The sequence below is a fragment of the Sturnira hondurensis genome, unplaced genomic scaffold (genome assembly GCF_014824575.4).
Source record: "Sturnira hondurensis isolate 20B ecotype Veracruz unplaced genomic scaffold, ASM1482457v3 Scaffold0009125, whole genome shotgun sequence".
NCBI classification, from domain to species: domain Eukaryota; kingdom Metazoa; phylum Chordata; class Mammalia; order Chiroptera; family Phyllostomidae; genus Sturnira; species Sturnira hondurensis.
In genome coordinates, this window is record NW_028081756.1 from 3241250 (window position 1) to 3259366 (window position 18117).

The 18117-nt window shown below is 37.7% G+C and overlaps 1 protein-coding gene across 2 annotated transcripts in view; it reads right to left on the bottom strand.

Moving 5' to 3' along the window:
* Positions 1–18117, bottom strand: part of PARG (poly(ADP-ribose) glycohydrolase) — a 215949-nt gene that overhangs the window by 25437 nt on the left and 172395 nt on the right. For both annotated transcript variants that reach the window (XM_037056688.1, XM_037056687.1), the window contains exon 15: positions 11648–11756. In XM_037056688.1, the coding sequence (XP_036912583.1) occupies positions 11648–11756 (109 nt within the window). The remainder of the gene's footprint in view (positions 1–11647; positions 11757–18117) is intronic.

Consider the following 18117-nt stretch of genomic DNA (forward strand, 5'->3'; position numbering starts at 1 on the left):
AAGGAAGGAAAGACATTTAAGACACTTTTATTTGAAGGCTTTAAAAAAAGATTTTAATTATTTATTTTTAGAGAGAGAGGATAAGGGAAGGAGAAAGAGCAGGAGAGAAACATCAATGTATGAGAAAAACATCGACTGGCTGTCTCTTGCACATACCCCAAACAGGGACCTGGCCTGCAATCCAGGCATGTGACCAGATCAGGAATTGAACTGACAACCTTTTGCTTTGCAGTATGACATCCAACTAACTGAACCATACTAGTCAGGGCTATGTGAAGGCTTTTCATTATTACTTTTTCCATTAAGGTAGATGGTCATTACTATTATATTTCCTCAGCTTCCTTTCTCTGAATTATTGGAACCAGATTAATTAACTGTGAATAGCTTTATTTTAAAAATTATTGATTTTGAGAGAGAGAGAGAGAGAGAGAGAGAGAGAGAGACTGATTTATTGTTCCACCTATCCATGCATTCATTGGTCAATTGCTGTATGTGCCCTGACCAGGGATAGAACCCACAAACTTGGCAAATTGGAACAACATTCCAACCAACTAAGCTACCCAACCAGGGTTATGAATAGCTTTTAAAAGTGCTTCCTGCCACTAAAATGCTTAACAATAAACAAGTAACTATATTACAAAAGGGATTCCTACATCTCACTGCCAAATAACCTTAAGATCCATTCCAGCTCCAAGATTTTCTAGTTTCACAGCTCTGTTTTAAACTAGAATATTTAAAAATATTTCTCAGTAACCTGAGAAAAGGACAGTATATCCTGAGGATGCTGGTTATGTTCCAATTACAGGAACAATTCATTTTATATAAGGAGAAGAATGCAGTTTAAGGTTCCAGAGTTTCTGATTTTCATTTTTTGGCTGTCAGCCTAGTTGGTCTTTCTGCTTCCTAAAAGTTCTTACTTTTCTAAAACTATCAGACTATATTAAGATGTTAAACAAAAGAGCAAAGCAAATCTCCCTGGATTTTCTCAAGTATGAAACAAAGCCAAAAATATGGCTTACACATAGTAGTAAAAAAAATTAAAATGATCTGTGACAGATGCTCCCAGAGAAAAACTAAGGATAAAGATGCTCTATGAAACTCACACACAGAAATATAGTAAATTGCTCTGTGAAATTTCCACAAAGGTATAAAAATTTATTTTACCCACTATCTGAGTGGATTAACAAGGCTATTAAAAATGTATTTTACCCACTATCTGAGTGGATTAACAAGGCTATTTCTTCCAGCCTCTCCTAGGCTATAAATCCCAACAGATATTAATTAATTATAAGTTATTATCAAACTATTACTCAAGGATGTGGTATAGAGCTTACACCAGAACTCACAAATGACCTGTGTAATTAGATGCATAGTGTTCTGAAAACAAATTCTCTATCAGAACAGACATAACTCTGGTTTCCTGTTAAATACTCCTAATATGCCTAGATAAAGAGGAAGATTTCTTAGCTTCCTAGTTTGTATCATTTCTATTTCATATTGTCAGAATGGTCTTAGTATCTTCCTTACTCCTGTCTCTACACAGCTGGGCTAACTTTTCTTTAATGAACAAACAAAAAAAATTCCTTAGAGACACTAAAGCATAATAACAAAGAATTTGAAATAAATTATTCGAAGCAAAACCTAATGTAAAGTACTAACCTATTAAAAAAACTATCTTAAAAAATGGCCATAACTAAAACAAACTATAAAAACTGCAAATAACTTGTATTTGGTGTTTTTATCAAATAAAATCAAATAAAACTTTAAAAAGATAATCAGAAATTAAATGATATAAAATTATTAATTAGATATAAAAAACTGTTTATAATAATTGAATACAAAATTATTTTATTCTGTTAAAGCCAACAATTTCCAATGTTAGAAATAGAGGAGAAGCAGCAAGCTCCTTTAAATCCTCTTTAGAAGGATGCTTCTCCCTTCTCCAGTAAGGAGAGGATCCCTCAAATGCTAGAGACCCAGAAGGGCCACTCATCAGGGAATCCTTTCCCTTTTACACTGAGCTACTTTAATAAGAAACAAAGATCAAATAGAACCAGAGGGATGGAAACATGGGACAGAGGTACAGTGGTGAGGGGGAGGGTAGGAAGGGTTAATGGTGGAAAGAAGGGGAAGGGACTAGTCAAAGAACGTGTATAAATGTTCCTTGGACATGGACAATAGGGATTGACTGTGGAAGCCTGGAGCAGGCTGGGCAGAGGAGGGCAAAAGGGGAAAAACTGGGATAACTGTAATAGAATTAAAAAAAAGAAAACAAAAGAAAAAAGATCAGATGGGAATTTCAGGGGGAAAAGGGGAAGGATTTACAGGAACTAGTATAAAGGACACATAGACAACATTTAAGGGGGGTGGAAATGGGAGGGAGGTGGGGAGCACTGGGGGTGGGTGGGCTGGGATGGGAGTAAAAGACAAAAAACTGTACTTGAACAATAATTAAATTTAAAATTTTTTCTAAAAGATCAGATAAGGACAGAAACTTTAAAAGATCTGCCAAGTTCTTACTTCATAGGGAAAGGTACTAGGAGTTCTTAAGAGTGCCACACTGACACGAAATACTTTATTTTTTCCTTACCCAGAGGCAGAGTACTGAAGTAGATTAATCAGCACCGTAAGAGTAAAAGAAAGCCAGCTTAAAATTTAGTCATATGACCTTCACCAATGACACAGCTACCTATTTTTTATTTTAATATTATTGTTTTTACTAATAAACAACTCTGAACAGGGAAAAAAGAAATCACTGACACCTCAGGACAGTAAATGGAAGTTATCTATAAATACTCATATCTCAGAATGAGTTTTCATGGAAAGGAAAGATGAGAGAGAGAATAAAGGTAAATCTACAGTCCCAAAGATTTCAAAAGGAAGCTTTAAGAAATAGGAGGCAGGAGGAAAATACTGGTATCTAGAGTTAAAAACTAGTACCCAACTAGAAAGTGGTGAAGATAGAGATGTTAGGGATGAAACGAAGAAAACAGTTGTAAAAACCTACAGGCACAGCAATGGTTCCAAGAAATAGATGGTAGTGGGGAAAATGCCTGTCACAAACATCTACACGCACAGACGTGCATGAGCACATGCACACTGAAGTACAAACCCAATCTCCAACATAATTTCAGCAGACTCAGGTAGATATAATTAAACTAAGCCTTTCACTATAATGTAAATAAATTATATTGTTTGCTAGACTAATATTTAGTAATTTAATAAATATGGATTATTGACTTCCAGCCAAGATGGAGGCATACCTAGATACACTTTGCTCCCCTGCACAACCAAAAGAAGGAAAACAACAAAAACAAACTAAGCAAGCAAGCAGAACAGGAACAGAATCACAGAAATAGAGATCACGTGGAGGGTTATCAGTGGCAAGGGGGTTGGGGCTGAATGGGGAAAGGTACAAAGAATAAGAAGCATAAATAGTATGTACAAAATAGACAGGGGGAGGTTAAGAATACTATGGGAAATAGAGAAGCCAAATAACTTACAGGAATGACCCATGAACATGAACTAAAGTGGGGGAATGATGCTGGGGGGCAGGGGTACAGGGTAGAGGGGAAAAAGGGGAGAAAAAATGGGACAACTTTAATAGCATAATAAAATATATGTTAAAAAATCACTTAACAAATGTTCCTAGAGAGTTGCTTGTTTATATAAAGTCAATCTACCACAATTGTTTAACATATAATATTACATACTTGGTACTAACACTGATTTTCTGAGGTTTTAGAATATTGTGATTTCTTAAAAACAAAGATAACATAAAAAAAACCTTTAAGAATCTTGGGAACATAATCAATAATATTCTGTTACGTTTGCAAAGTGATACATGATTACTAATATTAGTGGGCTGATCACATGGTAAGATATTAAAGTATAATAGAATTAATACATTGTATACTAACTATACTTAAATTTTAAAAAGTAATAATCTTTTAAAAAAGAGTCTTTTAAAAGAGAATAAAATAATATTAATTAGGAGTCTTAACATGATCTTGAGATTCAGTATTAACAATTTTATAAATTTATTTTGTGACTTGATTAAATAGCAATTGCATAAAGATGTTTATTATTATAGTATGTACACGTATCACAGAGAAAAACTTGGGACCACCGAATTGTTCAAAACCAGTAGTTAAGTCACAGTATACCAATCCAACCAATTTTATGGCCATTAAACATTATTATGAAGATTAAAAAGTATGAAAAAAATTTATAATATGCAAGTAAATTTATTAGGTAAAATACAAAATTATAGGTAATTTTTAACACATTTATATAAAACTAAATATTCCCTACAGAAATAAAAACAGAGGAGGAGGGGGAAAGATGGCAATGGAGTAGGATAAAGGATTTCGCTTCCCTCCACGCGCTGAAGAAAAACCAGGCTGATCTGCGGAGGAGCACAGCGGACAGCCAACAGGGACCCAGCATATAGGAAGGCAGGACTCCAGAAAGTGTAGCGACACTGAATGACCAGAGGTTGAGGAGAGGAGACAACCGCAGATCACCAAGGTAGGAGGGAACAGCGCCAGGGCCAGTCCTCCTTAGTCTCTGGGAGCCGAGGGCAGGCAGCAACAACCCTGGGAGAGAACTAGTAACCGGCACCCTCCTTTTCTGGCAGGGCGCAGATGGGAAAACACCAGGAGAGATCGGTTTCCCTATAGTGGCAGAGAGTGGAGTGGGCATTGGGAAGCAAACCAGAGAGCTCTGATAACCCGTGGAGTCAGGCTGAGGGTGCCATCTTGGGAGAACTGAGAGCCACTTGTTCGTTCCCTGTGGCGCGGTGTCAGAGCCTGGTCTGCCACAGACCCTGGGAGTCTCCGGCTAATAGCAAGGCCCCTGGAAGAGAGCCAGCCAGCAGCTCCATCCATACCCAGCCGGGCACACACTGAGAAGCACTGGGAGTCAGGCTGTGGCTACCGGCTTAGAAGAATTGTGAGTTGCCCTGTGTGTTCAGCCACAGCACTGGGAAAGGTCTGCGACCAAGCGTGTGAGACCAGGAAAGCCTGGTGAAAAATCTGCTCTCAGTGGGGCACGAGAGAGCAGCTCCGCTCTGGATCTTGGGAGGGCACTGGCGAGACCAGCTGAGCTCACCGAGGTCCGAGAAAGGCCACACTCATAGCCCCTCAGGCTGCTGCAGCTAGTGAGACCAGAAGAAAAGGTTTGACCAGCTGGAAACCAACCACAGGAGTAGGTGGAAGCAGAGAACAACAAGATACCGAGACTGCACAACTGAATTTCACAGGAATCCTACCACAGAAGTTCACACCTTAAACCCAGGGAACCAGAACAGATCAATTTAAGAAGCTAAGGCCAACAAAAAGAGCATCACAAACAATGGAAAGACAAGGAAACAATCCCCAAATGAAAAAAAGGAGGAAGTCTCAGAAAGAATGTTAGATGAAATAGAGGCAAGTCAACTATCAGATATTGAATTCGAAGCACTGATTATCAGGAAATTCAAAGAGCTTACAACGAGCTACCAGAAACTACAGGGGAGCTACAGTAAACTCTCCGAAGACTATACCAACATGAAAAAGAAAATAGAAATCATCAGAAGAGGCCAAGAGGAAATGAAAAATACAATTTCTGAACTGAAGAACACAGTAGACGGTATGAAGAGTAGGATTGATGAGGCGGAGGACCACATAAGCAAGCTCGAAGACAGGGTGGAAAGAATCTCCCAGATGAACCGAGTAATGGAAAAGAGAATCAGAAGAAATGAGGAGAGTTTAAGAGAAATGCAAGACAATATGAAACATAATAATATCTGAATAATAGGAATACCAGAGGGAGAAGAAGAAGAAGAACAAGGGATAGAAAACCTCCTTGAAGGAGTAATTACGGAAAATTTTCCTAATTTGAGGAGAGATAATGTCACACAAATACACGAATCGCAGAGTCCCAATCAGGTGGAACTCAAAGAGGCCTACTGCAAGACACATCATCATTAAAATGGCAAAATTCCTAGACAAAGAGAGAATCTTAAAGGCAGCAAGGGAGAAAAAGGAAGTAACATACAAGGGGGACCCAATAAGGTTGGCTACTGACTTCTCAACAAAAACATTCCAAGCAAGAAAAGAATGGCAGGAAATATTCCAAGTAATGAGAAACAAAGGTCTACAATCAAGGCTGCTTTATCCAGCAAGGCTCTCAATCAAGATAGAAGGCCAAATAAAGAGCTTCCAAGACAAAAGAAGTCTAAAAGAATATTCCTCCACCAAACCGGCTCCACAAGAATCACTACAAGGGCTCCTTTAAGGAAAGGAAGGAAAAGAGAGAGACAGAGAGGAACACAGGTACATAAATGGCAATGAATAAGTACCTTTCAATAATAACCTTAAACGTAAGTGGATTAAATGCACCAATTAAAAGACATAAAATAGCTGAATCGATAAGAAAGCATGACCCACACATATGCTGGCTATAAGAGACCCACCTCAGGTCAAAAGACCATCACAGACTAAAAGTGAAAGGATGGAAACAAATTTTCCAAGCAAATGGACGAGAAAACAATGCCGGGGTAGCAATTCTCATATTGGACCAAATAGACTTCAAAAAAAGGTACATAAAGAGAGACCCAGAAGGTCACTTCATAAAACTCAAGGGAACAATCCACCAAGAAGACATTAACATCATAAATATATATGCACCCAACATAGGATCACCCAAATATATAAAGAAAATTATAGAGGACCTCAAGAAAGATATTGACAGGAACACAATTATAGTAGGGGATTTCAACACCCCACTGTCAAAAATGGACAGATCTTCCAAACAAAATATCAATAAACATATTGTGGCATTAAACGACACTCTAGATGAAATGGACCTAATTGATATATATAGAGCCCTCCATCCCAAAGAAGCTAAATACACATTCTTTTCAAATGCATATGGAACATTTTGAAAGATAGACCACATGACAGGACACAAAACGAGTCTCAACAACTTCAGGAAAATAGAAATCATACAAAGCATTTTCTCTGATCACAAGGGACTGAAATTGGAAACCAACCCCACAGGAAAAAAAACAAAATATCCAAAAGTATGGAGACTGAATGATTTGCTATTAAACAACGAATGGGTCAAGATTGAAATTAGGGAAGAAATCAAAAAGCTGGAAACTAATGAAAATGAACTCACAACAACCTAAAACTTATGGGACACAGTGAAGGCAGTCCTGAGAGGGAAGTTCATAGCAATACAGGCTCACCTAAAGAGGACAGAAACATTTCAAACAAACAACCTAATCCGACGCCTGCAAGAACTCGAGGAACAACAACAAAGACAGCCCAGAGCAAGTAGAAGGAAGGAAATAACCAAGATCAGAGAAGAATTAAATGACATAGAGACTAAAAGCACAATTCTAAGGTTCAATGAATCCAGGAGTTGGTTTTTTGAAAAGATAAACAAAATAGACAAACCTTTAAGTAGGCTCATCAAGAAAAGAAGAGAGAAGACCCAAATAAACACAATAAGAAATGAAAGAGGAGAGATTACAACTGTTACCACAGAAATAGAAGGGACTGTAAGAAATTACTATACAGAACTGTATGTCAAGAAATTTGAAAACCTAGGTGAAATGGACAAATTTCTAGAAAAATATAATCTTCCAATACTCAATGTTGAAGAAGGAGAAAACCTGAAGAGACCAATAACAGTAAATGAAATTGAAGCAGTAATCAAAAAACTCCCATCACACAAAAGCCCTGGACCAGATGGTTTCACAGGAGAATTCTACAAAGCTTTTAAGGAAGAGCTAACCCCCATTCTTCACAGACTATTCCAAAAAATCCAAAAGGAGGGAAAACTCTCCAACTCTTTTTATGAAGCCAGCATTATCCTAATTCCAAAGCCAGACAGAGACACAACAAAGAAAGAAAACTACAGGCCAATATCGCTGATGAACATAGACACTAAAATCCTCAATAAAATATTGGCAAATTGCATCCAAAAATACATCAAAAAGATCATACACCACGACCAAGTAGGACTCATCCCAGGGATGAAAGGATGGTTCAATATTCGCAAATCAGTAAATGTAATACACCACATAAACAAAAGCAAAGACAAAAACCACATGGTCATATCAATAGATGTGGAAAAAGCTTTTGATAAGGTGCAACACACATTTACGATAAAGGTACTCAGAAAAATGGGAATAGAGGGAGCATTCCTCAACATAATAAAGGCCATATATGAAAGACCTACAGCCAACATCATACTCAATGGACAAAAACTAAAAGCTTTTCCACTAAGATCAGGAACAAGACAAGGTTGCCCACTTTCACCACTTCTATTCAATATAGTATTAGAAGTTCTAGCCACAGCGATCAGAAAAGAAAAGGAAATAAAAGGCATCCAAATTGGAAAGGAGGTAACAAAACTGGCATTGTTTGCAGATGACATGATAGTGTACATGGAGAAGCCTATAGCCTCTACCAAAAAACTGCTCGAACTAATAAATAAATCTGGCAAAACAGTGGAATACAAAGTCAATATCCAGAAATCAAAGGCATTTTTGTATACCAACAATGAATCAGCAGAAGCAGAAATCAAGAAAAAAAATCCCATTCGATATAGCAAAAACAAAAGTAAAATATCTGGGAATAAACCTAACCAAGAAGGTAAAAGACCTGTATGCAGAAAACTACACAACAATGAAGAAAGAAATCAAGGAAGACACAAATAAATGGAAACATATACCATGTTCATGGATTGGAAGAATGAACATCATCAAAATGTCCATACTACCCAAAGCAATTTACAGATTCAATGAAATACCTTAAAGTACCAATGGCATATGTCACAGACATAGAACAAACACTTCAAAAATTTATATGGAACTATAAAAGACCCCAAATAGCAGCTGCAATTTTGAGAAAGAAGAACAAAGTAGGAGGGATCACAATACCTGACACCAAGCTGTATTACAAGGCCACTGTAATCGAAACAGCCTGGTAATGGCCAAAAAATAGGCACATAGACCAATGGAATAGAACACAGAGCCCAGAAATAAACCCAACTATCTACAGTCAATTAACATTCGACAAAGGGGGCAATAACATAAAATGGAGTAAAGACAGCCTTTTCAACAAATGGTGTTGGGAGAACTGGACAGCTACATGCAAAAAAAGAGAAACTCCAGCACCAACTTACACCATACACCAAAATAAATTCAAGGTGGATAAAATACTTAAATATAAGCTGTGAAACCATTAAAGCCCTAGAGGAGAACATTGTTAGGAATATCTCAGATATTCCACACAGCAATATTCTTATTGATACGTCCCCTAGAGCAAGGGACATAAAGGAGAGAATAAACCACTGGGATCTCATCAAAATTAAAAGCTTCTGCTTGGCTAAGGAAAACAGTATCAAGATAAAAAGAGAAGCAACAGCTTGGGAAAACATATTTGCCATTTGCCAATGATACCTCAGACAAAGGTTTAATCTCCAAAATATACAAAGAACTCACTAGACTCCACTCAAGGAAGACGAGCAACCCAATTAAAAAACGGGCAAAGAACTTGAACAGACATTTCTCCAAGGAGGACATACAGAGGATCCAGAGACACATGAAAAAATGCTCTATATCGCTGGCTATCAGAGAGATGCAAATTAAAACCACAATGAGATACCACTTTACACCAGTCAGAATGGCTATCATAAACAAAGAAAGAAACAACAAGTGCTAGAGAGTTTGTGGGGAAAAGGGGACCCTAGTTCACTGTTGGTGGGATTGCAGACTGGTACAACCACTATGGAAAACAGTATGGAATTTTCTAAGAAAACTAAAAATGAATGTGCCTTTTGACCCAGCAATTCCACTATTAGAAGTATATCCTAAGAACCCTGAAACACCAATTCAAAAGAACCTATGCACCTCAAAGTTTATAGCAGCACCATTTACGATAGCCAAGAGTTGGAAGCAATGTAGATGCCCATCAGTAAATTACTGGATCAAAAAGCTATGGTACATTTACACAGTGGAATTCTATGCTGCAGAAAGGAAGAAGGAGCTCCTACCCTTTGCAACACCATGGATAGAACTGGAAAGCATTATGCTGAGCAAAATAAGCCAGGCGGTGAAAGACAAATACCATGATATCACCGTTAACAGGAATCTAACAACAAAGCTAGCAAGCAAGCAAAATATGACCAATGACAGTCAAATACAGAAAAGGTTGACAGGGACCAGAGGGGAGAGGGGAGAGAATCATAGGTGAAAAGGGGATGGACTCATATGAACAAGTATAAAGGACACGTGGACAATAACTAAGGTGGGGAGCAGAAATGGGAGGGAGGTGGGGAGAACTGGGGGGAGGGGCAGGGCTGGGAATATAAGACAGAAAACTGTACTTGAAGAAGAATTAAATAAAAATAAAAGTTAAAATTAAAAAATTTTTTGAAATAAAAAAATTACTCTTAGCATATATATATGTGTGTATGTGTATATATATATGTGTATATATATATATATATATATGTATAACTTGTCCAAGGTATCACACAGTTACTAATTAGGAGAGTTAATTGTTTTTCAACCACTGTATTTGAATGCCTCCTTGTGCTATTCTCATATGAAAGCTCCAAACAAACAAACAAACAAAAAAATACAAAACCAGTCTTATTATCCCTCTATGCAGTGTTATTACTGTATTTTGGTTCCTTGGTACAAATTAAAGTCACTGTATGCAATGCCTAAATTTCTCAACCGTGAGCATCAGCTCTCACGATTGTCTCTCCTGAGCAACAGCAAAGAGATTTTTCTTCCTGCATTAAGTCTATTAAATTTTTTTTTTCATAAATTGAAAAAAAAAGTCTGTGTAGGTACTGGCACATTTGCAACCATGCAAAACCAGAAACCTCATTAGTTTAATAAACAATCTCATAACTAAATCCTACTTGTAGGAGTTAAACAATAGTTTTCAGAGAAACTGCAGAAAAAGCCAATTGTTTTGGTAAGACCCTAAATCTAGAAAATAATATCAGCAATCTACTCTATAATAGCTTATTTATTATGGTTAACAGTGGTGAAAAGGTGAACAATAAGAATGGCTCATTTTTACATTTCTGTAATACGATTAAAAGAAAATGATTATAATACACAGCATCACAGAAAATCACAGATTCTCCAATAAACATATCAAATTACCAAATCAATAAACATTTCACATGATTCTTCACTACAAGCGAACAATTTTAACTTGACCTGTATGGTTTATCTGTTTTAATCCTGACCTGTATGGTTTATCTGTTTTAATCCTGACAGTATACCTTGTAGAGAAAAATGTGACTGGGTATGTCTAAAAAAATTTCCAGGGCTCACTGATTTCTATATAGTTTTACAATGGTAATGTCCCAAAGTAGCTAAAATTACTTGATGAGATAAAGGCGCATGTGGAGCTTAATGTCAAGCAACAGTCTATTTGGCATCAGTAATCAAACAATTACGAAATGGAAAGTACATTTTGTACAAGCTGACAGATCCATTAAATCATGAGAGTTGTGGGCAGACGTACTGACACTGCAAGAATGACCAGAAAACATTAATTTCAGCATTAATAAAATGACAGTAAATAGATGAGAGCTGCCAGATGAACTAAGAAATAAGGTTACTGGCCTTGTTAAGCTCACGTCTGATTTTCTCAGGCACGAACTGGTCGAGGTAGCGTCTGAAGTGAAGGGCATCAATGGCAACAATTTCAGTGCTGCGCCTCTGCCAGCTGTCCCTGGGGCAAGGGAGAGGAGAGAAAGATAAGGAATGGGAAAAGCATTCACAAAGTAAAACTCTCACATGTTTCTGAGACTTTAGTAGGGTTAAAATATTAAAAACAAACCCATGGATATAGGTCTCAGAAAAACAGGAAGGCAGAAAACATCACCTTATTTTAGATCCAAGGCATACACATTGTTGATGGCCAGGCATTAAACAAAATGCAAAATTATGGAGAGACAACAAATGACATACTGTAAATGGGTACATCATTTACAGCGAGTCTCAGAGGTTAAAAGATTAGGTGGCAAACCAAAGGAACTTATGTCTTTGTTTTCCTCTAATACTAAAGACATGGCATTTGTATTTTGACAAGAGATCATTTTCTCTTTGTTTTGAAAGATTTGTTCTTGGGCCACTGGGTATGTAACATTACCATATAGTTAGTCAAGGGATAATCTTAGGAAGTGTTACAAAAAATGTGTAATGACTCAGTACAACATTATACCTACTGTTTTCAACTGTTGACTGTAAAATTATTTTTAAAAAGAAAGACATTAAAGCAAACAACACAAAGCAGACAGAAACACACTGCCTATGGAAACAGAAAAGACTGAGATGATGATTTTGAAAATGTGAAATTCCAAATATTTCAGTTATTATAACAATGTATATATTGATATGCCAAGCAACTTTCCATCTGGAAAAGTAGCAATAAAAACCTTCAGCTTACTCTGTAAATAATTAATCATGAATTAAAAATCCATGTAGATAACTGCTAAAAACATATATATTTTTAAAATATATTTTATTGATTATGCTATTACACTTGTTCCATTTCCATCCTTCACTCCCCTCCATCTTGCACACCCTCTCCCACCCACATTCCCCCCCTTTAGTTCATGTCCATGTGTCATACTTATAAGTTCTTTAGTTTCTACATTTACCATACTATTCTTGCCCTCCCCCTATTTTCTATCTATCATCTATGGTACTTATTCTCTGTACCTTCTCCCCCCTTCTCCTTCTCCCACTCCCCTGCTGCTAACCCTCTGTGTGATCTCCATTTCTGTGCTTCTGTTCCTGTTCTAGTTGTTTGCTTAGTTTGTTTTTGTTTTAGGGGAGGTTGTTACTAATTGTGAGTTTGCTCTCATTAAAAACATATATTTTAATGAAAACATAGGAAAAGAGGGGCTGGACTGTGATATTACAAAGAATAAATTTGTATGGCTACATGAGCAAGAGCTGATTCTTTCTGCCACAAAGGCTCCATTTTTTTGAATTGCTTAATCCTGTTACCTTTTTTACCCAGCCCCATAACTCCTATGCCCTCTGATAACTGTCAATCTTTTCTCTAAATATGATTTGGCTTCAATTTCATTTGTCTATTCCCTCATTAGATTCCACAAATAAGTGAGATCATATGGTATTCATCTTCCCCTGATGGGCTTATCTCACTTAGCATAATGCTATCCAGGTCCATTCATGGTTTTGCAAAAGGTAAGCCTTCCTTCTCTTTATAGCCAAGTAGTACTCCATTATGTAACTGTACCACAGCTTTCTTATCTACTCATCTGCTGATGGGCACTTGTGCTGCTTCCACATCTTGGCTATTGTAAATGATGCTGCAGTAAACATAAGGATATATACATTCTTTTGAATTAGTGTTCAGGCTTCTTCAGATGTAATCCCAGAAGAGAAATGGCTGGGTCATAAGCGAGCAGTTCCATTTTGAATTTTTGTGGTAACTCTATGCTGTTTTCCACAGTGGCTGTACCAATCAGCATTCCCACCAACAGTACACAAAAGTTGCCTTACTCCACATCTTTGCCAACACTTGTTTGGTTTATTGATGACTGCCATTCTGATAGGTGTCAGGTGATGGCTCCTTGTGGTTTTAATTCACATTTCTCTGGTGAGTAGTGATGTTGAGCATCTGCCAACATCACTGATGATGATGGCTTCTTGGCCATCTGAATGTTCTCTTTGGAAAAGGGTCTATTCAGGTCCTTTGTTCATACTTTAATTGGACTGTAAGTTTTTTGGTGTAGATGTATATGAGTTCTTTATAAACATAGTGTATTAACCCCTTATCAGATGTATTGATGAACATGTTCTCCCATTCAGTGGGTTGTCTTTGCAATTTGTTGGCAGTTTCCTTTGCTGTACAATACTTTTTAGTTTGATGCAGTGCATTTGTTAATTTTTATTCTGCTTCCCTTATCCAAGAAGATACATCAGAAAATACTGTTGTGAGCAATGACTGAGATTTTGCTGCCTATATTTTCATTTAGAATTGTTATGGTTTAAAATCTAACATTTAATTCTTTAATCCATTTTAAGTTTATTCTTGTGTATGATCTAAGAGGATGGTCTAGTTTCATATTTTACACACACTAATGCAATTTTTGCAACAGCATCTATTGAATACATTATCCTGACACATTGCATGTTTTTGCCTCCTTAGTCAGATATTAATCGACCATATAGGCATAGGTTTATTTCTGGGCTCTCTATTCTGCTCCACTGACCTATGTGTTGTTTTAATGCCAGTACCATGCTGTTTTACTTACTGTGGCCTTGTACTACAGTTTGATATCAGGTATCAGGATTCCTCCAATTTTGTTTTCCTTTCTGAAGATTGCTGAGGCTGTTCAGGATCTTTTTTGGTTCCACATACATTTTTAGAATATTTGTTCTAGTTCTGTTAAATATGCCATTGGTATCTTGATTAAGAGTTATACTGAATCTATAGATTGCTTTGAGTAATATGGGCATTTTAATAATGTCAATTCTTCCTATCCATGAACACAGTATATGCTTCCATTTATTTGTATCTTCTTCAGTTTCTTTCTTCAGAGTCTTATCATTTTCCAAGTACAGGTCTTTTATCTCCATTGTTAAATTTATTCCTAGGGGCTTCCGGCCAAGATGGAGGCGTAGGTGGAAACACTGTGCCCTCTCCCAAAACTAAATTTAAAGACAGCTAGTTTGAGAAACAAAGATGCAGCCAAAACAGTGAAAATTGAACTGTACAGAAGTCTGACAACAACAATCCACTCAGCCAGACTGGTAAGAGGCGGGGAGTCAGCAGTGGAGCAGGTCAGGCTGGAAAGATCATTTGGTCCGACCAACCCAGGAGCAGAGGCGGAGGTGGATGGTGGATCGCAAGTGTGGGGTGGCGACAGGCAGACCCAGTGCGGGTGCAGGGCGGCTGGCTGACTGCGATCACACATTCGAGAGTAGATAAACCACGCGAAGGAGTAAACAGTGAGACTGACCCTCCAGACTAGGGCCCCAGCGACGGGAATTAGAGCCTGAAAGCACCAACTGGAAAGACTTTCTCAGGGTCGAGGGGAGGGGAGAGGCTCCCAGGCCCACAGAGAGTTCATTGGAGAGACCCACAGGGTCCTGGAGAGTACACTGGCCCACACACCCAGGAACCAGCACCAGAGGGGCCCCAATTGCTGTGGGAAGCTGCAGAGGGGACAGAAATCTGAGAGAGAGCAGAGCAGAGCAAAGTGCCATTTTTTCCCCTCTCTGACCCCGCCCCCACATAAGCGTCACAACCCAGCAACTGGGTCACCCAGCCATGGTGAACGCCTAAGGCCCCACTCCTCAAACATAATAGGTGCGAACAGACCAAACATTATGACTCGAGAACAGCTCAAAGCCCCAGAGCCTATAATTCTAAGTGACCAAGAAATAGCCAGCCTTTCAGATGCACAGTTCAAAACACTGGTGATCAGGATGCTTACAGAATTGGTTGATTTTAGCCACAAATTAGAGGAACATATGAAGGCTAAACTGATTGAAATGAAGGGAAATGCACAGGGAACCAATAGTGATGGAAAGGAAACTGGGACTCAAATCAAGGGAGTGGACCAGAAGGAAGAAAGGAACAACCAAACAGAAAAGAAGGAAGAAACAAGAATTCAAAAAAATGAGGAGAGGCTTAGGAACCTCCAGGACATCTTTAAACATTCCAACATCTGAATTATAGGGATACAAGATGGGGAAGAGGAAGAGCCATGAGTGGAAAACTTATTTGAACAAATAATAAAGGAGAACTTCCCCAGTCTGGCAAAGGAAATAGACATCCAGGAAATCCAGGAAGCTCAGAGAGTCCCAAAGCAGTTGGACCCAAGAAGGAACACACCAAGGCACATCATAATTACATTAGCCAAGATTAAAATGAAGGAGAGAATTCTAGAAGCAGCAAGAGATAAGGGACAGTCACCTACAAAGGAGTGCCCATCAGACTGTCAGCTGATTTCTCAAAAGAGACCTTCCAGGCAAGAAGGGGCTGGAAAGAAGTATTCTAAGTCATGAAATCCGAAGACCTACAGCCAAGATTGCTCTATCCAGCAAAGCTTTCATTTAGAATGGAAAGGGCAGATAAAAGTGTTTCTCAGATAAGGTCAAGTTCAAGGAGTTCATCATCACCAAGCCCTTATTATATGAAATGTGAACGGGATTTATCTAAGAAAAAGAAGATAAAAAATATGAACAGTGAAAGGACAGCAAACTCACAGGTATTAACAACCACACCTAAAACAAAAGCAAACTAAGAGGACAGCTACATTGGCAGCAGAACCACAGAAATGGAGATCACATGGAAGGTTAGCAACAGGGGAGTGGGAAGAGGAGACGGGGGGGAGAAGGTACAGAGAATAAGTAGCATAGATGGTAGGTAGAAAATAGACAGGGCGGAGGGCAGGAATACTACGGGAAATACAGAGACTAAAGAACTTGTGACACATGGACATGAATGAAAGGGGGGAATGGTAGGGGAGAAGTGTGCAGGGTGGAGGGGAGTGAAGGGGGGAATGGGACAACTGTAATGGCATAATTAATAAAATATATTTTAAAAAATTTATTCCTTGGTATTTTATTCTTTTTGAAGCAATTGTGAATGGGATAGTTATCTTAGCTTCCCTTCCTGATAGTTCATTGTTGGCATATAAAAATGCAGTGGATTTCTGGATATTAATTTTGTAACCTGCTACTTTGCTGAATTCATTTATCAATTCTAGTTGTTTTTTGGTGGAATCTTTGGGGTTCTCTACATACAGTATCATGTCATTTGCAAATAGACCATTTTACTTTTTCTTTTCTAATTTGGATGTCTTTCATTTCTTTTTCTTTTCTGATTGCTGTGGCTAGGACTTCCAATAAGCAAACATTCCTGTCTTGTTCCCAATCTTAAGAGCAATGCTTGTACTTTCTGCTCATTGAGTGTGATGCTGGCAGTGGGTTTGCCATACACAGTCTTTACTATGCTGAGGTATGTTTCTTCTATTTTAAGTTCGCTGAAAATTTTTATCATTAGTGGGTGCTGGATTTGATCATATGGTTTTCTGCATTTATTGATATGATCATGTGGTTTTTATTTTTCATTTTGTCTGTGTGGTGTGTCATGTTTATTGACTTTTGGACATTGTGCCAACCTCGCATCCTCAGAATAAATCCCACTTGATCATGGTGTATGATCTATTTAATGTATTCCTATATTCGGTTTGCCAATATTTTGTTGAGAATTTTAGCATCCCTATGTTCATCAGGGATACTGGCTTATAATTTTCTTTCCCTGCGGTGCCTGTGTGTGTGGTTTTGGAGTTAGGATAATGTTGGCCTTGTAAAATGAGCTCAAAGTCTTCTCTCCTCTTGAGTTTTTTGGAATAGTTTAAGGATAAGTGTTAATTCTTTGAATAATTGGTAAAATTCACCTGAAGCCATCTGGTCCAAAACTTTTGTTGATGCGAGTTTTTTTTTAGTACTGTTGAGTTTCACTGTTGTAATCTATTGAAATCCTCTGTTTCTTTCTGATTTAGTTTTAGAAGACTGTATGTTTCTAGAAATTTATACACTTCATTCAGATTGTTCAATTATTGGCATGTAGGGTTCATGATATTTTTTTTAGAATCTTTTGTGTTTCTTTGGTGTCAACTGTTACTTCTTCTCTTTCCTTTCTGATATTATTTACCTGGTCCTCTCTTTTTTTCTTGATGAGTCTGGCTAAAGGTTTGGCAATCTTGTTTATCTTTTCAAAGTACCAGTTCTTGGATTCACTGATCTTTTGTATCATCTTTTTAGATTCTATTTCTTCTCTGACCTCCCTTATTTCCTTTTTTCTTCCTACTTTGAGCTTTGTTTGTTGTTCTTTTCCAAGTTCCTTAAAGTGTAAAGTTAGATTGTTTGAGTTTATTTTTATTTCTTGATGTAGGCCTGTAATGCTATGAATTTCCCTCTTAGGACTGTTTTTGCAGTGCCCCATAGATTTTGTGTTGTTGTGTTCTTATTTTGATTTGTTTCAAAGTTTCTTTTGATTTCTTCCTTGAACTCATTGTTGTTCCATTCACTGTTTAATAACATGT